The 22,411-nt window shown below is 37.0% G+C and overlaps 1 protein-coding gene across 1 annotated transcript in view; it reads left to right on the top strand.

Annotated features, from left to right (window-relative positions):
- The window catches only part of TTN (titin), a 333,475-nt gene that overhangs the window by 197,703 nt on the left and 113,361 nt on the right, over window positions 1-22,411 (top strand). Inside the window, 22 exon segments of the mRNA XM_042444851.1 lie at window positions 3,112-3,207; window positions 5,136-5,210; window positions 5,633-5,734; window positions 6,199-6,285; window positions 6,638-6,685; window positions 7,299-7,379; window positions 8,424-8,477; window positions 9,550-9,945; window positions 11,032-11,307; window positions 13,279-13,554; window positions 13,706-13,845; window positions 14,675-14,801; window positions 16,702-16,965; window positions 17,077-17,343; window positions 17,505-17,768; window positions 17,869-18,008; window positions 18,143-18,269; window positions 18,467-18,733; window positions 18,838-19,104; window positions 20,652-20,918; window positions 21,096-21,235; window positions 22,248-22,374. Of these exon segments, the coding sequence (XP_042300785.1) occupies window positions 3,112-3,207; window positions 5,136-5,210; window positions 5,633-5,734; window positions 6,199-6,285; window positions 6,638-6,685; window positions 7,299-7,379; window positions 8,424-8,477; window positions 9,550-9,945; window positions 11,032-11,307; window positions 13,279-13,554; window positions 13,706-13,845; window positions 14,675-14,801; window positions 16,702-16,965; window positions 17,077-17,343; window positions 17,505-17,768; window positions 17,869-18,008; window positions 18,143-18,269; window positions 18,467-18,733; window positions 18,838-19,104; window positions 20,652-20,918; window positions 21,096-21,235; window positions 22,248-22,374 (3,888 nt within the window).

The following is a 22,411-nucleotide window of genomic DNA, read 5'->3' on the forward strand; positions in this document are numbered from 1 at the left end:
CCAAGAAACCAGAACCTGCAGTTATACCTAAAAAACCAGAGCCTGTTATAGTGCCTAAAAAACCAGAACCTACTGCAGAGCCTAAAAAACCAGAACCCATTGCAGTGCCTAAAAAGCCCAAAATTGCAGCTGTGCCTAAAAAAACAGAGCCTCCAGCTGTGCCTAAGAAACCAGAACCTTTGTTTAAGAAACCAGAGCGTCCACCAGCTGAAGATCTGGAGCATGAAGAAGAACGAGAAGTACAGACTTTTATTGGCTATAGAGAACGACAACATGTGTCTGTTCACCAAGAGGTCGAGGCCATCACAGCATTTGAAGAGCCTGAGCATGCTTCAACTTTTGAAATAACAGAGCCTGAAGAATATGTTGTTGAGGAACGAGAGGCCCTTATTTCACCTGAAGAGGCTGAACCTGCTCTTGGAGAACCAGAGGTTATTGCTGCCCCCGAAGAACCTACTGCAGCACCTAAACCTCTTCCAGCAAAAGGTACATGGCATATTGATTTCTTCAAGAATGAATTTGTCTTTTTTAGTATTCTGACAGCTACTGTTGAGTAATTTTTAAAAATGGTCTTGTTCATATAGTTGTATGTATGTTATATGTGCAAATGAATGTGCATATCCGTGTGTGTGTATGAGAGAGAGAGAAAGAGAAGGTCAATAATGTTCTTTCAGATTCTGCAAAACAATTTGTGTGTACTTATAAGAGTATAGAGTCTTTTATTAATCACTCTACTAGGAAATCTAAAGCATAAATATATGTATGGAAGCAGAATCAGGAAGAATTTGAATTATTCGTTTTAAGCTGTATTGTTTTACATTTGCTACATCTTTGGCTTTATGTGTTCTTTTCTTGCATTTTAACAACTGAACTAATATCTTTAAAGTTCCTGAAGTACCCAAGAAAGCTGTTCCAGAAAAGAAAGTACCAGCTCCTGTGCCTAAAAAAATCAAACCACCACCACCTAAAGGTACATGTCAACCCAGATATACGCACCTAAAGAAGATAATTTCTTTGTCTTTTTTATATTAAAAAAGCATTCTTTAAAAAGCTTTCTTCAGTATTATCTTTTCTACAGTTCTGTCTTGAGAGAAATTAGTACAGTTCATTTTATAATCCAGAATGTGTATGTATGTAATGACTGTATTTTTGTGTGTAGCACTAGTCTGGCTTTTGGTACGTCTTTGATGACCTGTTTCTTTTTTTGACGTTTGGTATATTTTACTTCAAGAATTCTCAAATTAAAACTGAAATATTATCTTTAAAGTACCTGAAGAGCCCAAGAAAATTGTTCCAGAAAAGAAAATACCTGCCGTTGCACTTAAAAAACCAGAGCCTCCACCCACCAAAGGTACTTATCATCTATTTGAATACTTTTAAAAACAGACTTTCCCTTTGTTGACCCTGTTGTTGATCCTGATGTGTGTAAAATGTGTGCTTGTGGGGAACAAGAGAAAAGAATTCATGTTCATATACTAAAGGGTGCACTATTTTTGGCATCATAATTTGCATTTTTAATGTTTTATGCACACCACTATTAATATCCACAAAAGTAAAGCAAATTAATATTTCTTGAAGTGCCTGAGGTGCCTAAGAAACCTGTTCCAGAAGAAAAAGTACCTCTTGCTGTGCCAAAAAAGCCAGAGGTCCTGCCACCTAAAGGTACATGTCCTTATTCATGCTGTCTTTCTTCTTCAGTTCTTTCTACTTCATTTGGTCTAACATTTTATGTGGTCTTACATGTAGATATATAAATATGTTCAACAACGTATTTTGTGCTTGCTTTATGAAGTATGTCTGTTTGCAAAACTGTCTAACAGCTTAAACATGTATGGTCCAAAACACACTGCAGAAATAATCTAGTTTGAGACTGTTTTAACTGCCCTGGCTCAGTGCTATGGAATTCTGGGATTGGAGTTTTGTGAGAGATGTAGCTTTCTCTGTCAGAGAGCTCTGGAGCCACAATAAACTACAATTCCCAGAATTCACTAGCACTGAGCCAGGGCAGTTAAAGCAATCCTATAGTCAAGCTAAAACAGGATTATTTGTAAAGTGTATTTTGGCCCTATATTAAACAGCTTTCAAACCTTAGCCTTTTAAGGATGCAAATAATTTTAAATTTGGGGGAAAACAGGTTTGCACCTTGAAAAGACTGAACTTCACTTAACATTTCCTTTGTAAAAATCAACATTTCACACTATAAAATATATCCAGACTCCTGAGGGAAACAATTTTCTCACTCCTATAAATCACAACCCACTGTCCATGTGGCTTCATCAGTTCTTTTAAAATGTGTATGTGTGTGTATTTGTGCGTGTATGTTCCACATAGCACTAAACAGTTTTAGGTTCCAGTGCCCTGCAGAAATAAGTGTTTAATATACAAAGAACACAATGTTAAGCATTCTTGCAGTCAAGCAAGCAATTCTTGCCCACAGTTGCATCCAACCCCAGCTCTATACAGATGAAATGCCTACACTGTAACATTAGTGTGCTTATCTGTGAATCAGTGTGTTGATAAAATGTCCGAGCTGGTATGTGTAACATGTCTGCACTACGTCTTGCCATCCAATCTTTTAAATGGCACTCTTATGCTAGTTATCAATATTCTTTAAAGAGCCTGAAGTTACAGAAGAAATTGAACCTGAAGAAACAATACCTGTTCCTATTCCAGAAAAAGAAGAGATAATTCCGACAGAAGAAGGTATCTATATCAGAGTGAGGTTAAAACATACTTGGTTTGTTTTATATCATCTCTCTCCATCTTGCCATGTAGGTGTTATGTGTGTATGTTGAAAGTATGTTTGTTTATGTACATGTATTGTCTTCCTTGTATTTGTATCATCTTAATTTATGTTGGACATTCACATTATTCTTATCCATGAAAACATTCATCTATCTAACACTTTCCATTTCAGTGACTTGAAAGTTTGTTAAGAACTCATTTACAATCATTCTTATATTTGGTACATGAGACATTTTCATCTGAATTATTACTTGTTGCATTTGAATTACTGGGAGTTTTACTACTGGAGTCTATTTAAGCAGTTTGTTTTTTGAGGGTATTAATATTATTGCATTTGCACTGAATCTACCACCATATCATTTAAAGAACCAGAACCAGAAAAGAAGATACCTGAGAAACCCAAACCCCGTGTACCTTTCCCACCAAAAGAGGAAGTTAAAGAGGAAAAGGTTCCATTTAAAGGTATCAACAGTAACCTTAAACAGTATTTAACAGCAATACTAAGCCCCATTCTGTAACTAATGCATATTGACTCCTAATAGCATTCATGGGAGTGTGATCTTTCAGCTGCCATCCTATGCCCATTTCATTGGAATAAGCCCAAATTAACCCAAAGGGACTTACTTCTGCATAGGCGAGTATAGGATTGCGCTGTTAATGTTAGTCACTCTAACTGAATGTTGTTTGAATGGTTTTTGGTCTAATCTCCCTACTTACTGATGATTAATCAACAGAAAAAACCCAGTAGTGCCATTCCTCTGGTTGTAGATTTTAATCCAAAGGAGAGAGAGAGAGAGAATTAAATTGTCCTACTATCTTCCAATATATTTTTGTAGTTCTCTCAAATCATATTTTGGGCTCACAAGTAATTTATGTGATATAGCAACAATAATGTTATATCATATTGCTTTTGAAATTGTTCCAAGTTTCAAAAGCCATTTGTAATTTGTCATGTAATATATCTGGTGAGAGAGGGCATCTGGTCAGGGAGATGGAATCATGATAGACCACTGCAACTCCACCTCCCCGACCCCCAGGTCTTTCCTGCTACTGCATAGAGAATCCTGGTGGACAAAGCTGAGAGAGATTATCCCCCCCCCCCCATCTCGTCCAACCTAGTCTCTGTAATACAGTCCAGGTCAGCATGCTCACCCATTATCAAATCCTGAATGGGACTTGTTTTTCCATTAACTGAGTTGGCATAGTTATAAACATATGAAAGGCAATGTATCATTCTCTAATGAAAGTCTACAGCAGATTATCAAAATGAACAAATGCATGTAGCATTGATTTCATTTTTATTACTGGTAAATGTTCTGAAACTCATAACTTGACATCTTGAACATTTTGAGATGCAACTTTCTAATGTCATAGGATATCATGAAAAGGATAAAATTCAGTTCAGTTCTTATGGCTTCCAAAGCCTACACCTATAAGAATGTGTGACTTTTTAATATGTAGTACTTTCCTCATTTCCCAAATATAAAACACTGTATAGTAAAAAACAACAACACTTCATTGGCACACACACTACAATTTCTGAATGCTGTTCCTGTCATTTCCTGCTTGTTCTTTTCTAGTGAGCTTTGAATACAATTCCACCACCATTACTCTTTCCAAGAGAGATTCCCTTTGAAGCAAGTTTGAAATGTTGAGTCTACAAATGATAGCAAAGTTTCAACAAAAGTTAAAAGTTGTCATTCCAGCTATGCCAGTAGTCTCCAATGGAAACAAATTATCATATTACTGGATAATTTAAAGTCTTCATGGTTTTATGTCAGCCCCCTAGACCCCTTCTCCTTCCTACAGTGACACCACATGAGGTTTCACCTCCGGGCTTATGTGTCTTGTTTTTGTCTTTTTAGAGCACGAGACTGTATTTTTAGGCGTTTATCACAATGTACTCAATTTCATTCCATGTGTGACTTGACTGTGTCTGTTCTGTGTTCATCATTTAACTCTCTTTTTATTTAAGCATGCTTTTATTTCAGACTGAATATTCAAACTAAGTTCTTAAGCATGATGCTAAAGTTGTGATGAAGAAGAAAAAACTATAGAGTAGAATGCAGAAAGGAGATTTCTTTCAAAAATGGTTTTTAATAATAATAAAAGGGAAATCTCATTTGTGAGGGGAAAATGTATTTGAGTAACAGATGACCTGAAACTAAATAAACAACTGATTTATCTATGTTTTCTGCAGTTCAAATGGAAATGTAAGTTATATATCTCTCATGAGAATTTTTTTCAGAAGCAAAATTTATCATTATTTTTTTGAGAATCAATCTTTGATTCTTATACAAAGCACTCAGTACAAATGGTGTATGATATAAATACCTTAAGAATAGCTCTGATTACTGGGAGACTTATTGTGAAACTGATATCATTTTAAGCACCTGGACTGAAACCACGAAGACAACTTCCTGAACCTGCTCCACCACCCAAGGAAGAGATTGTTCTGAAAAAAGGTATTGTTATATGACAATCTAATTTTTCAAAAAGTCATAAAAATCCAGTAACACAGTATTCCAATATAACAGCTGTGCTTACATGATTATTAAATCAGATCACAGCCAGCCAAACCAGTTGATTTGTCAATTTCCCTACATGACCACTCTTGGGAAGCCCACAAACAATTGTTTCAAACTGGTAACTCATTTATCAGTTGTAGGAAAAACTAACCCTAGTTCTGTTTAATCTAAATACAAAGATATACAAGAAATAACTGGAGCTAATGGAAACCCCCGGTAATCTGGAATCACCATATTTTTCCCAACATAAAAGCAATGTGCTGCTCTTGCCCTTGTATAGAGTAATCGATCTTACTATCGATAAATTCCTTATCAATTAGCTGGGTTGTTCTTGAAAGAATTTTTTTTCTTTTTTAAAGTTCCAAGAACAGTTAAGAAGCCTGAGGAAGAAGAAGCTAAACCAGAGAAAGAACCTAAAGTTGAACCCAAGCCTGTTGTTGAAAAGATTAAAAAGCCTGAAGGTACAAGTGAAAATCAGACAGTGATGATGTTAGCCAGCGAGAGACTCTACCTAAATCCCTGTTTTCATAAATACCTCCTGGGTGTCAGCACTTTCTGGGTGTCAAACATGAATTTTTAATGATTCAGTAGATCTATGGAAAAGATACACCAAAATATTCAAATTTGGGAGCCGCCCTCCATAGCGCCACAATTTCACTTCTAATCTGTCCTTGACATATTCTTTGCTTATCCATCTCCACTTTGTGTGAAAGAAACACTTTAAAAGGTTATATTTAATTCAATATTCTGTAAGTGCTCATCTTATTTCATCTTTCTCAGTTATCTTCTATTGCAACAGATGTGTGCTGTCTGCTCATCTTTGCCACATTCGGCTAGCTAAATGTTTCTTGCTAAAGTCTATTAATGTATCAGGGAAGCCAAAATGTTTAAATCCTGTTTTCAAATAAAATTAATGTTTTTAAAGTGCCAGAGATTTCAAAGAAGAAAACTGAGATCCTACCTTTGAAGAAAAGGGAGGAAAAAGAGAAGCCTGTGCCAGAACCAGCCAAAGGTATACAGATGTGATACTCTTTACTTGCTGCTGCAACTAAAACTTGCATTTGATCATGAATCTGCAAGCTAGACTAATCTTTCATATTGCTAGCCAAAAAACTACCATCTTCTCATCTTCTACCTCTTTATTCTTCCTTCCGTACCTACTGATTTCTTTTTCTTTTTCCGCCTCATCTTATTTGGCAAGTCAACTGTCCTGTTTTGATTTATTAAAGCCTCTAATAATTTCAAAAATAATAGTATCTTCTCTTATCTGTGGCATCTGTCTCACAGTTTTTGTACATCCTGTTTGCATTTGCAGTTCTGTCTCAATATTTCTTTAATCTTACATACTATTTTTGCATTTCAAGTTCCAGAACCTAAACCAGCAAAACTTCCTGAACCAAAGCCTGCTGTAGGTAAGACATTTTAAACCTATGCTTACACAGGGCTTCTTCAGTCACATTAATTGTGATATTGGTATAAAGTCAGAATATATTCAGGTAAAGGCTCATTTATATAAAAGGACCTTTGGTATCTACCTAGATTTTAACTGAATGCATGGTTAAATTTTGGGTAATTTTTAAAGGCAGGTCTGTTTTCATTGTATCAGAGGTTCTTGTTTCTTTTTGTAAATTGTCATACATGCTGGGTTTTTTTTTAGGGGGGGGGTTGCCAGAAAGACAAAAAATAAATTTAATAAATAAGTGAAAACCAATATCACATTAACTTGTGCAAACCCCTGTGAGCTTATGTGATGGTGTAACTCCCAGTTAACCAAGCTACAAGTTTGTTAGTTGAACAAATATTCCAGTTACTATCACATCCTAATTCAATGAAATGCCAAGACCAGGGAAACTGAATACTTCATGATCCAAAGAGGTACTAAAAAGGATGTAAAATGGCCTTTAAAATGCAGTCCTAAGCATAATTTCAGAGGTAAACCCAAACCCCATCCCACTAAGAAATGAAATGTACTCTTTTATCAGTGAATAGATGAAAATATTTTAACTCATGTAATTCTTTCCACAGCCCTAAAATCTCCTAAGCCTACTGCAGAGCCAACACCTGAGGCTGCTCCTGTGACAGCTCCAGTGGTAGGGAAGAAAGCAGGTATGTGAATATTGGTTCATGTACTAAATTAATTTTGGTACAAGTCATCACACAAAAATAATCAGAACTAAAACAATTAGAATGCCAGTTTTGTCTTGCTGCCACAGATCCTGACAACTTAGTTCATCAAAGCAGCACATCTTATTGGGCTACACTGCAAACATGTGTATAAACCCCAAGCCTCTACCCCAGCCCAATTACCAAGAACTTTACTGGGGCCCAACTCAGGGAGCATCTGCACTGCAGAATTAATGCAGTTTGTCACTGCTTTAAGTGCCATAGCTCAATGTTGTGGAATTCTGGGATTTGTAGTTTTGTGAAAAAATAGCCTTGTCTCTCAGAGAGCTCTAGTGCCGCAGCAAACTACGAAGCCCAGGATTCCATAGGATAGAGCTACGACAGTTATTTCTTACCTAAGGGGAATGGAAACGTTTTTGTAAAAAAGCTGAAATGAGAAAAATAATATTAAAATGAACCAGGATGCTAATAATCTCACCCAGCTTTTGAATTTTTTTGATTTTACATTAGAGTATGAAAGATGAAGATTTGCATACCTAGTTTACAGTGAACTTTAGTTTTCCAAAACAGTTTAATATTCTCAGGAGAAAGGATACAGTTATTCTCCTTTATTTAACATAGTGATCGTGAAATTTATATATGTACGTATATACCTGTGCATTCTCAGGGGTAATGCATACAGAGACAAGCAACATGTTAAGGGAGTAGTGGTCAACACACAATCATGCCACTCTCCAAGGCCATTTTTGCTATCATTTAAGACACCATTGATATTTAGCAGCAAAGCACAGCCAGATTTCAGCAGCAATGGAAGAAATATAAAACAAACATTTTGTTTCAAATAAATAGCCTTTAACAGTTTGCTGTCACATTTGAATACAAATAATCTAGCCCTTAGAGGGTCGGGGTGGGTGGGAAGGTGTGGGAAAATGAAACATTCCACCCCTGCTTTGAGGATATTGTCCCATTTTAAAATGTTTCAAATGTGCTTTCAAATCTAACAATGTTGTCATCATTTTCTGCTAGAGCCTAAGACTACACCAGAGAAGGATGCTGCCAAGGGTAAAAGTCCCATTAAAGGTAAGAAAATATTATCTTAACAATAAAACACACTATCTACATAGCTTTATACCTGTAATGATTTTAGTCAATAATTCAAGTTTTTGTGTTCTAACTATGCCAAATCACATGATCAAAAAATGAATTCACTATGTGAAGTAATGAACAAGGTTAGTGTGATATTTTCCCCCATTCCTCAGTGGAAAACTTTTTCTTGATAGATTATCCATTTTCTTTCTAAACAAATGGATTTTGCAGTCATTATTAAATATGCAAATAATACTTAAAATTTATATTTAAAAATCAGCACTGTTTGCTTTAGTATGCTTCTATTAGCAGGATCAGAGCTAAAATCTGGAATAGTAACATCTCTTGATGGAGGTATTTTAAAATGAACATATGTAATATTTCTAATTCTGAGCAAGAAGGATAAAGTATTTCCTTTGCTGTGAACCAATATAGTGAAATGGAGAAGACAAGAAAGTATACGTTAAGAGTTCCAGCCTTTTCTCCACCCTCTCTTCCATTGCTAGGCCTTGTTCCTCACATACTTTCTCCCATAAATCAAATTGAATCATTAAGGATTGGGCCAGCCTTTGCATACCCCTGGATCTGTTCCTTGGTTTTTCTGGGGTAGATGAGCTGCATCTGTAGTGCAAATCAGGAGCAGGGAAGGAAGGCAGTAGTAGCCACACATAAAGGACAATAAATAGACACAAATTCTGTTAGCTACAATTTAGAGTTTGAGAAGGCATAGGGCAAAATTCCAGTGATAGGGCAGCCCAGTTAGTAGTTGATTCATGATCCCAGCATACATGCTGAAATCGTAGGTATGTGAGAGAGGAGAGGGAAAGAGGAGAAAAGCAGATCCCAAGTGCTTTCAGTATATCAAAATTAAATTGGCATTTCCTAAAAACTGATTTTGTGAACAGAAAGGCTTGCTTGGAATTTCTGCCTCATCTACACTTTTAGCGTCATCACAGATAATGTCTTTAAAATAGGAAACCACTTTGTCAAACTGGTTTTAACTGTATTAGTGAAAATGAAATTCATGTAGAGATCAATTTTATATATTTCCATATCTGATTTGTAGCCAAAAAGACACCTTCACCTGCAGATGCGGAGAGAAGGAAACTAAGACCAGGAAGTGGGGGTGACAAGCCTCCTGATGAGCCCCCTTTCCAATACCAACTAAAAGCCGTGCCACTCAAGTTTGTGAAAGAAATTAAAGACATAGTGCTGACTGAAGCTGAGTCCGTAGGCTCTTCCGCCATCTTCGAGTGCCTCATCTCTCCCTCCACTGCCATAACTACCTGGATGAAAGATGGCAGCAATATCCGCGAGAGCCCTAAGTACAGGTTCCTGTCTGATGGGAAAGATAGGAAACTCCATATTATTGATGTCCAGCTTTCAGATGCTGGGGAGTATACTTGCGTGCTGAAACTGGGAAACAAAGAAAAGACCTCTACAGCAAAACTTGTTGTTGAAGGTATTTCATTGTTCTTCCAAATCTGTGTTATAGTTTTTGGTTTTCTGTTCTCTGCCTGCTCCAAATAGCTATTGATTCATCTCTGATCTACACCTGGTATACAGCCGGCCCTTCTTGTACGTGGATTTTTTATACGCAGATTCAAGCATCCACAGTTTAAAATGTTCAAAAAAAGTATAAATTTCAAATATCAAACCTTGATTTTCCAATTTTTATAAGAGACATCATTTTGCTATGTCATTATATTTAATGGGACTTGAGTATACATGGATTTTGTTATCTACGGGGATCTTGGAACCAAACTCCAGCGTATAACAAGGGTCTACTGTATTTTATTTATGTTGAAAGGCTCATTGTATTGAGTGATAGAAGGTATGTATATTTCCTAGCTTCTGTGATATTGTTTATTTGTTTGCCTATACAGTGTCATTTATGAGATAACACTTTATGAGCCACAAGAGAACAGTCATGGCACTGAGTTAATAGTAAACACTGGAGAAACGAGAGAGGGATATGCGTTTATACTTTTACATTAGTCACTAAGTTACCAATGAGAGCCAACATGGTGTACTGATTTGAGTATTGGACTGTGACCCTGGAGACCATGGTTTGATTTCCCACTCAGCCATGGAAACCTACTGGGTGACTTGGACAAGTCACATACTCTCAGCTCCAGAAAAACCATGATAAGTTTGCCTTAGGGCCATCATAAGTTAGAAGTGACTTGAAGGCATACAACAACTACAAAACTCTAAGTTACTAGCCTTAGTGAAAATAAAGAATGGGGAACATCTTTATAATTGAAACTGTATATGAATGGCACAGCCCAGTGCTTATTCTAGGCATGAGTGCTTTAGTGTATACACATTGCTTCATAGTCTGTAATAGCAGGTCACTCCATACTCCATAGCAGAGTCACTCCATATATAGCAGGTCACTCCATACTCCATAGAATTTTCACCATATTTGAGACAGATGAATATATGTAAGTCTCTGATGTTAGGAGATTATCCAAGCACATGCTTAAATGTATCACCAAATGTGAATGATATAATATGTCAATAAAGCTTTTCTCCCCTTCACCAGAATTACCAGTGCGTTTTGTGAAGACTTTAGAGGAGGAACTTACTGTCATAAAAGGGCAACCCTTTTATCTAAGCTGTGAACTGAACAAAGAGAGAGATGTGGTCTGGAGGAAAGATGGGAAAATTATTAAGGACAAACCTGGGAAATTTGCCCTGGGTATTATCGGTCTGCAGCGTGCCATCACAATTATGGATGCTGATGACAGTGATGGTGGAGAATACAGTGTGACTGTTGACCAAGCTAACATCAGCTGTAAATCCAGTGTTAAAGTTGTTGGTAAGATAAATTTATCTCAAACCTGTCTGTTCTCTCAATGTATATGAAATTAGGGTGTGTTATGAAGCAGTGGTGTCCCTGCACCTGATATCACCTGCTGTGGGGGAATGGGGCTTCTGGGGATGGCACGCATAGCCTCCCTTTGCTCTCCTTTTGAGCAAAAGGACAGGCCAGTATAATAATAATACAGTAATAGTAATAATAATAATAATATTTGTTTATATGCTACACAATCACTGGGAATCTGGATGGCTTACAACAGAGGGATATTAAAAGGCAATAACAATAAATATAAATTAAAAACAAATGTAACATGGCAATGCATTAAACAATAAGAATAAAATTAGATAGTGATTAACAATAGCAATAGCAATAGCAATAAATAACAAAAATACACAGCAGTTATAGCAACAAAAATACATAGTAATTATAGCAGCAATAAAATTAACAAAGTAAAATACATAACAATTAACAAAGCAAAAATACATTGTAATTATAGCAACAAAAATACATAGTAATGATAGCAACAATAAAATTAACAAAGCAAAATACATAACAATGAACAGAGCAAAACAAGCAAAAAAGAAAGAGCATGGAGGGGGAAGGGCCTGACTGGGTGTCGCTTCTCTTCTGGGATATCACCCAGTGCGGGCCACACCACCACATCCCTCCAGTAACACCACTGTTTTGAAGGAAGAGATGAAAAGCTATAATTCGTTGCTTTGAAAATCTACCAACTAAGACATCTTGGGGGCATGGCATTTAGATGCCACACACCTGGTAGCCATCCTGGAGCTCTGCCGAGGCACCTTAAACTCAACCCAAATAGGAGCAGATCTTTTCTGCTCCTATTTGGAACAGCTTTCTGGAGGATTGGGGCCACAGCGTGTGCTTGGTGCAGCCCCAAGGCATCTTGAGCAGGGTGGCTTCAAGCTGCTTCTTCATGCCCGTCTATTCCGCCCCTAAGAAGCTCATTTTTACTGATTGTGTAACTGGGATAGGAGGTATCTGAAAGGCTCTAATTCAGATCTGGTTGGATGAGAATTAGAGTTCTTGATGGTGCCCTCCAGATCTGTATATTTAATAACCAGATAGAAAGCGAGTCAGTGCTGTGTAGAAATATTGTTGTGCTCCCAGTAGCAAGAGACTGAAGGAATATATTAACTTTAAACATTTTGTCTAATGGCCTCTTTACAGTATTAAGTATTAGCCCCTCTAACACCACAAGGATCCTGCTCATGGACCAAGAAAGAAGTATGTCTATGAGGGCTATTTAACTAGTTAGTTATTTGTCTCTCTCTAAAACAAAAACAAAAACAGCTGTTGTAGGTAACACTACAACATTGTGATAGACTCCTCCCATTTTGCTCATTTTAAGTAAACAATATGTAAGCAGACATTATTTTACTGTGTATTAGTCATGTTTCCATGGCAGTTTTTCTGTGCGATACCACTTTAATACAGTGAGAAAGAAGAGAAGTATTTCTTGCTGTGAAAAGGACCCTTTTTCTTTTCACAGCAATATGATTTTTTCCAAACCACTTGTGTAACATTCCACTGGATTCTTGAAAGTACAAAACCTATAGATCACAGGCAAATTCAAATTTAGCTAAAACTGATTATATATATATATATATATATATATATATATATATATATATCTTAAATTTATGATGTTTCCACAATTTAAGTAAAATGTAGGATCCTTCCTATGATCCATCTGTTTAAAAATACCAACTCATTTTTAAAATAATCCCAAATGGAAAAATCTGGGTGCTGTTAATTTAGGATTCCCAGATCCCTAGGCCTGGCATTACTTCTCTGGTTCTTAGGGTGAGGGGGAAGGATCTTAGTGTGAGAATGGTGCCTTGAAAAATGTGTATATATCTGTATGTACATGCATGTGTGTGTGTGTTTGTGTGGAGAGAGGGAGAGAGATTTCCTCATATTACATTGTGTTTTGTCATACAGAAATGATAAAAGACTGGCTAGTGAAACCTATCAGAGACCAGCACGTGAAACCAAAGGGTACTGCCACCTTCTCTTGTGATATTGTGAAGGATACCCCAAATATTAAATGGTACAAAGGTGAAGAAGAAATTCCTCTAGAACCAACTGATAAAACAGAAATTATAAAAGATGGACCTCATATCTACCTCAAAATTAAGAACGCCACACCAGATGATATTGGGGAATATGCAGTTGAAGTTGAAGGTCGTAGATATCCAGCCAAACTGACTCTTGGTGGTAAGAATATTATTACATTCATACAGTAGGTTTAGCAATAGTTTCACTTACTAAAGTATGAAGACGCACTGTCTGGGAAAATGCTGCAAATTGTGAAAATATTTCACTGATTACATGCATGTTATTAATTCATTTAATGTTTCAATGCCAGAACGTGACGTTGACCTGCTTAAACCCCTTGAAGATGTTACTGTTTATGAGAAAGAAACAGCCAGCTTTGATGCTGAGATTTCTGAAGATGATATTCCTGGGGAATGGAAACTGAAAGGAGAAATTCTCAGACCCTCACCTGTAAGAATCTGTACATCAGAATTTATTAGCTTAAAAGTACTGTGCAGTAGCTTGAATGATGTCAGACAATAAACTGATTCAGCCACAGTCTTTTAGATAAAATTGCTGAGGTTTATAATTATTATTAGTTTAGTTTTCAGCCAGAGACATCAGCTAGAATTTTTCTGATGCACAACGCTAAATGTTCCACTTTTTATAGGGACACAGAGTGATAATGAGGGAAGTGGACAAATTCAGCCAGCTCCAAGCAGCTTTTAATTATCAGTGCTTCATGGCTGTCTTCACAGCTGCTATTATTATTTATTTACGGTATTTATGCCCTGCTCTTCAGCCCTAAAGGCTCTCAGAGCAGCTTACAATTATTATTATTATTAATTAGATGGTTCCATACTTGCAGTCTTTTCCCCCTGCCGCTGCCAATTGGCCACCTTTGCTGGCTTAGTTACTCCAGAGTGATGCACTAAACAGGATTCCAGTCACTGGGTTTTTTTTAATGTATGAAATTTATAAATCTAAAAATGGAACATCTTCTAACAGCATAGAACAACTGATTATAACACATATGTTCTGTCACATAACTTTTTTGTTACTCCAGATTTTTTTTCCTGACATGTGCTAGCATTTTTAAGATGAGTATTACTGAGCCCAGTGGACAACCTGAAGCTATGCTTAGCTCAGGTGGGAAGAAAGGTGGAAATATTTTTATCCAGGGCAAAGAAATTAACACCATACTCTGAAGCAATGAAATTATTACATTGTGAAGATTTTTAAAAAAATTAATAGCAATTCCACATTATTCTTATATCATGAAATGTTTAATATCTTACAGACATGTGAGATCAAAGCTGAAGGAGGAAAACGTTTCTTAACATTGCACAAAGTCAAATTAGACCAAGCTGGAGAAGTTCTCTACCAGGCACTGAATGCAGTTACTGCAGCTATCCTGACAGTAAAAGGTAAAGTGTTGTACTAAAATTTGCCTGCTAAACTGAAAGAGACACACAGACACACACAAATGTATGGATAAACTAAGAGCCACTGTAGTAACTATTTAAATTTGATCTGCATAATGCAGTGTGTCCTGAAATAGGTGTATGTTTATGTCCTCTTCAGTACGTCAGGGACAAGCAATCCCAGATGGCAGAGACAGACAATAAATCTAACTTGCCCAACCAGGCCAAGAAATCTGAACATGCTGATCTCCCCCTCAGTCCCCAAGCCATAAAGGAAAAGACCAGTTGTGCCGGCACAAAGGAGCCCGTTCGCCTTTAGTGGATAATTAATGGTCACAACTTTATTTTATCTGTACAGAGGTCATCAATCACAATTTGACAGCTATAAATCAATCATGCTGCCTGTTATCCATTTGGCAAATGTTTACACGCTCTTATCATAAATCATATTGTACATCAAGCCATAAATCAAGCCATAAATCAATCATATGTCAATGCCCGTAACCAATCATATCAGCTAATATGGCCATAAATCACAAGCTGTCATCATAAATCAATCATCGGTCTTCACACATTGCGGACTCTGTCATTGTAAACCATAATACATTGATTATTGAGCTATTAAATTAGAAAGCATGACTGCTAAAGCTATGTGTCATGATGACCCATTCCAAGTTGTGACAAAAGCAGCAAACATTTATAACTCATGGCTGCCCAGCTTGCAATGGCTGCCGCCATGTGGAAAGGGCCTTATATAGGCCCCAAATCTCGCAAGATTACATAAGATTATGGGGGTTGCTGGGGGATCTCGTGAGATTCCCTTGATTGGCTGGGAGCAACATGAAGGGGTGGGACTTCCTGTGGCTTCCTCCCAAAATAACTGGCACAGCAAGAGGCCCCTCCCAACAAGTTGAGGGGGTGTCTTTCAGTCTAGTCTCAAAATTTGTTCCCTTTCCTATCCCCAAGTCCCAGGACCTCAAGGGCAAGTCCAGAAAACTCCCTTTCCCTGAAAAGTGCCTGTGGGTATTTACCGATAACTGCCCTGGATTCCACTCTCTCCACCCTAACCTGGCAAGAGTGAGTCAGATGCCAATTATATATAGAATTAAATGCCAAGCTATTGAATCAATAACATATACTGTAATGCAACAAATCTCAAATGATGTTAAGGAAGCCAACTCAAATCTTTTACAGCACCAGCCAAAACCAATTGTCCCACAGTACTGTGGAGAATTAGTACAAGGTGGGCACAATACCTTTTCCTCTGTCAAGACCAGGAGGAAAGAAAAATCCTACCAAGGCCCCAAAGGTGACTAACTAAAGCCTGCACTAAACACCAAGGAGGATGGGCAGGCCATTGCCCAAAGATGAAAGAGGGGCAGAACTGAGTTTTATATTTCTATCCATCTTCCCATCCTACATCATGTCACGTAGCATCGTGATGGTCCTAGGAGATTATTGCATTAGTTTTGCTGCGTGGATAGACCTGGGATGTAGCCTTCTTAAGGCGGATTTTATTACATTAACTCATTGCTGGGCAGTATATAGCCCATACACAACCCGGGCTTCTCTCACAGCTTTTCAAGAACAGGATTTTCCAATTCTTGAAAAGATACGGGACAAACCTGAAGAAGCCCAGGTTGCATACAGGCTGCATACTGCCTGGCGATGGGTGAATGTGATAAGACCTGCCTTAAGAAAGTTACATCCCAAGTCTATCCTGGCAGTAAAGCTAATGCAATAATCTCCCTAATCTTCTCTTCTTCCTTCTGGAAGGGCAATTGACTGACCCCACTCTGCAGTCTCTGCTATAGGTGACCCAAATGTAAGGGGCCAAAGTATATAAGCTCATATATTACTTCCACTGTATACTTGAAAAATATTGTATTACCTTTATTTGCAGAAATTGAGCTTGACTTTGCTGTGCCTTTGAAAGATGTGACTGTACCAGAGAAGCGGCAGGCAAGGTTTGAGTGTGTTCTCACAAGGGAAGCCAATGTAATGTGGTCTAAAGGCACCGACATTATCAAAGTTGGGGACAAATATGACATAATAGCAGATGGAAAGAAACATATTCTAGTCATCAATGATTCTCAATTTGATGATGAAGGAGAGTACACTGCTGAAGTTGAAGGAAAGAAAACCACAGCAAAACTTTTTGTAGAAGGCAAGTTGATTACTGGGGGATGATTGTGCAAAAGGTATAAGAAGCAACAATAATTTGTAAATTCCAACAGCTAGAATTGTGTGGTATTAATGATCATTTGCTGCATTCCAGGTATCAGGCTGAAATTCATCTCCCCTCTCAAAGACCAAACAGTGAAGGAAGGAGAAACAGCTAACTTTGACTTTGAACTTTCACATGAAGATATGCCAGTGACCTGGTTCAAAAATGATAAGAAACTCCATACTAGCAGAACAGTTCACATTTCTGCCGAAGGGAAGAAACACAAATTAGAAATAAGAGAAGTGACGCTTGATGACATCTCTGAGATCAAGGCTCAAGTTAAGACATTACACACCGAGGCACACCTGAAGGTTTTAGGTAACATGTTATCATGTGTTGTTATTATATGAAGCTTTATGTATCTTTATGTATTCAAATCTTTTTTGTGCATTGACTGTAATTCACGTTTTTATGTATTCACTGTATTTACTAACCTCTTCAAAATATTAATCACTTCATACCCAACTGATATCTTATAGAGGCTGACCCATATTTCACTGTAAAATTGCAAGACTATACCGCCATTGAGAAAGATGATGTAATTCTGGAGTGTGAACTTAGCAAAGATGTGCCAGTGAAGTGGTATAAAGATGGCGAGGAACTTGTAGCTTCCAAGAGAATCTCCATAAAGACTGATGGCAAGCGCCGCATATTAAAAATTAAAAAGGTGTCAGATGCTGATATGGGAAATTATGAATGTAACTGTGGAACTGACAAGACAAATTGTGATGTTAAGATTGAGGGTAAGTGATAGTATGCCTTCAAAAGGATCTTTTCAGAACCTTTTACACACACTAATCAAGGCAGGAAATCTGAGATATATCCATATATCTTTACTTTCAGCTCGAATGATAAAAATAGAGCGTCCCCTATATGGACAAGAAGTATTTGTGGGTGAAACAGCTCGATTTGAGGTTGAAATCTCTGAGCCTGATGTTCATGCAATTTGGAAGTTAAAAGGAGAAACTTTAACAGCTTCACCTGTAAGTTTTTTTTAAAAAAAAAAGCCATTAACACCAGTTTAAAAAGGAAAACAAAATTTTGTTATGACATTATACAGAATGAATGAGTGATCAGGATAAATTTTTTATCCCCCCCTCCCGTAAAAAAAAATCAGGATTGTGAAATGATTGAAGATGGCAAGAAACACATCCTGGTCCTTTACAACTGCAAATTGGATATGACAGGAGAAGTGTCCTTCCAGGCTGCAAATGCTAAAAGTGCTGCTAATCTGAAAGTGAAAGGTATGCTTCAGAATGCATCATCTGTATGCCCATTTTCCAAACTTTATTATTATCCACCAGCAATGAGGATTATGATGCTAATAATAACAATAGTAATAATAATTGTTGTTATTATTGTTATTATTGTTACAATCCATAGCTGGAGTCACTAACAGAAATAAATTCCTGACACTCTTCATTACCCAATTTGATTTCAGAACTGCCTCTCATCTTTATAACTCCACTCAGTGATGTCAAAGTCTTTGAGAAGGATGAAGCTAAATTTGAATGTGAGGTATCAAGGGAACCAAAGAGTTTCCGTTGGTTGAAAGGAACACAAGAGATCACAGGAGATGAGAAATTTGAAATCATACCAGAAGGCACAAGACATGCCCTGGTCATTAAGTCTGTGGCTTTTGAGGATGAAGTAAAATATATATTTGAGGCTGAAGATAAGCACACAAGTGCCAAGCTGATAATTGAAGGTTTGTTTTGTACCACTGTTTCTCTTGACAGTGTGTTTCATTTTCAAATTTGTATCATTTTATTAACTACAATCTAAGTTTAATGGGATACTTTTATGGTTTAGGCATTCGTCTTCAATTTATAACACCTCTCAAGGATGTAACAGCAAAGGAGCGTGAAACTGCAGAATTTACTGTTGAGTTGTCACATGACAACATCCCTGTCATATGGTATAAGAACGATCAACGGCTCCATACCACCAAGGTTGTGTCAATGAAGGATGATGGCAAATTCCATACATTGTTATTTAAAGATCTCAATGTCGATGATACCTCTCAGATCAAAGTGGAAGCTATGGGAAAATCATGTGAAGCAAAACTTACTGTTCTTGGTATGTGTGACCTGAGTTTGATTTACATAAAGGGTCTTACTAGATAAAGTTTCTTCCAGAAGTACAAACACACTACTGTCTGTACTAACTCTATGTATAAGAGCCCCCCTCACTCCTTTGGGGGAGATCTTGACATCTTCTCAGGAGATCCTGCTCAGACAACACCTTTTGGAGGGACAATATGAACCTCCAGAAGGAGTAGGGCTGTCTCCCAGGCATCCTCAGTTTTTTGGAACTCTCTTTTCAAGAGATGTTCATGAAATCTCCTCTCTGCTATCTTTTCTGGAGGGGAAACCAAAGTCTTTCCTCTTTCAAAATGCTTCTGAGGATTGACTACTGCTAGCTGTTGTGCTTTCTTATATTGCTGCTGTTCTATCTCTGACTCTTGTTATTTCTTTGTTTTGGTTTTTGCCTCTTTGTTTTACTGTAGTTGTCTCTAATTTGTGCATTGTTGCAAAATTTTATGTGACTAGTTCACTGTATGGCCATAATGTCTTACTGATAGGAAAATAAGGCCTTATATGTTCAGTGGGGCTTCTTTCCAAGTAAGGATACATATAATTGCACCCTTGGACATTTTTTGTGTCCTAGATAAATATTTGATAAGAAGACTGAAAATGACTTATACACCCCACATAAATTAGTTTCCAGTACAATTATTTGGATTTCTATTATGCTGTAAAAAAGTTCTTCATACTAATTACTAGACCACAGTTCTCTTCTAACAACATAGTTAAGTTTAATTAATTCATCCCATTGAATTCAGCTGATTCTGACTGCTTTTAAGACCTTATTGATCAGGTACCAGGATGTCTTTTTACCATACAAATTTGACTGTTGGGTAAGATCAGCCCTTGTTCAGCACATACTGTACAAGCAAAAAGTCTCATATTCAATCTCTGCAACCTCCAGTTTGGGCAGAAAATGACACTTTTTCTAAAACCTGAGCAGCTGCTACAAGTGTATGTAGAGCTAGAAGTGGAACTGGGTTGACTTGATATCAAGCAGTTTCTTGCATTTCTTTTTCTCACTTAGTCTAATAAATTAAGTATCAGGCTAAGACTGTCCTATTTCCCTTTTAATCCTCCATGATGGTTTTTATGTCTCTGTATTGTATTTTGTGCTGCTATTTTATTCTTGTTCTGCTCTTGTTTTAATTGGAGCATTATGACTTTTATGGATTTGGATGTTGTACTGTCTCTGTTTGTTTTAGTTGTTGTAAGCCATACTTTTATTACTAAACCTAAAGGCCGGGTATAAATCTCTTAAATAAACAGAAATAAATATATAGTTCATGGTCCCCCCATACTTCTTCTGGTTCTAGATTGAGAATTCTTTCTAAAATCAAAAGCAGCAACTGTTCATGAGAATGACGAGGATTTACTCCATCCTAGTTTTAGCCATGGTTTCAGAAAGCTTCCACTTCTTCAAAAATCAGCCCCTTTATAGAAAGGAAGAATAATCCTTTAGACTGGCTTGGGTAAATTGCAAAATCTTTTGACCATATTATAACATTTGGAATATCACATATTCACCTTAACTTGCAGAGGGGGATCCTTATTTTACTGGGAAGCTTCAAGATTACACTGCTGTGGAAAAAGATGAAGTCATTTTACAATGTGAAATTAGCAAAGCAAATGCTCCTGTAAAATGGTTCAAAGACGGACAAGAACTAACTCCATCTAAGAATGTTATTATCAAAGCAGAGGGCAAAAAGAGAATTCTCATCCTCAAGAAAGCATTGAAGAAGGACATTGGTCAATATACCTGTGATTGTGGTACTGATCAGACGTCTGCCAAGCTCAACATTGAAGGCAAGTTTCTCTTACTGATGTATTGTTGCATTAAGTCTTCTTGAGGATCTTTCAGCTGGTGGGTACCACACACACACATTTAACAAATAAATATCTTCTTAATCTTTCTGTACAAAACATTACTTGCCACTGTGGTGATGAACACTAATTACATTGCTGATATTATTTTCTTTGCAGATCGTGATATTAAGATTGTGCGGCCCCTATATAGTGTGGAAATATTTGAAACAGAGACTGCCCGTTTTGAAACAGAAATCTCTGAGGAAGATGTCCATGCTAACTGGAAACTGAAATCAGAGACCTTGACTCAGACATCTGTAAGTAATACCTCTAAACACAAATCAGATTTGTTTGTTAAATAAAATGTTAAAAAAGATGGCTCCCAGAAAATCTGACCTGGATTCAGAGAACTTGGTATTTAGCAGTTTTCTCCTCTATGGAGTATGGGGAGGCAACACTCATTCTGTTCCCATCTGTAGTCTTTTCTTTAAAATTTCAGTTGGCTGGAGTACCATGCAGAGAAAAAGGGATGCAGATGAGTGTGCTGCAAAATCTTTTGATCCAAGTCCCTGGAACTTTGTGTCAGACTTATTTGTTTCTTTTCTGTAAAAGTTCATCTATATTTTTTATTGCTCAGTTAAATTTAGATTATACAGTATTTGGAGGTTGGTAATGAAAATTACACACATCAGTTTAAAAGAAATTTTGTGCTCAAAATGCACTCAGGATGGCACTAGTGGTTTTGTAAAATTAGGTTTACAAAAGGATTTTTCCTATTATAGAAACAGGGATCTTACCTATAGAGTAGTCCTGGTGGTGTAAAAAAATGAAAGGAGATTACTGGTGTATTATTTCAAATTATTGTACATTCATTTCTACTTGAAAAGAGAGAGAGAGAGAGAGAGAGAGAAAGGGTCAGAGAGAGAGAACAGAAGATTGGATTGAATTATTCTGATTAGAATATCATGATGGATAGCTAGATAAAAAATGTCACCCAATATGTAGCTGATGTTTTAAAAGACAAATTTCATACTGTAGATCATGGAGAACACACTGAAATAATGTGAAACATTGGTCCAAAACACTGCAGAAATAATCCAGTTTGAGACTGCTTTTAGTGCCCTGGCTCATGCTAGGAAATTCTGGGAATTGCAGTTTATTGCGGGACAGTTAAGGCAGTCTCAAACTGGATGCGTTTTGGACCACTGCTGCAGAATCATTGTGTATGAGTACCATTTCTGACAGTGATTCTTTCAACTTAAAATAGTTCTAAACAGTCACAGTTATATATAGATATTACACATTGTTTTTTTTTTCTCCTTTTGGAAGGATTGTGAGATTAAAGAAGAAGGCAAAAGACACTGTCTTACACTCTACAATGTACGCTTGAACCAGGCTGGTGGTGTAGACTTCCAAGCAGCCAATGCCAAATCTAGTGCCCATCTTCGAGTGAAACGTAAGTATCTTTAAAATATACCTGTGAGACAATAGGT

Source organism: Sceloporus undulatus, chromosome 1 (genome assembly GCF_019175285.1).
Source record: "Sceloporus undulatus isolate JIND9_A2432 ecotype Alabama chromosome 1, SceUnd_v1.1, whole genome shotgun sequence".
NCBI lineage: Eukaryota > Metazoa > Chordata > Lepidosauria > Squamata > Phrynosomatidae > Sceloporus > Sceloporus undulatus.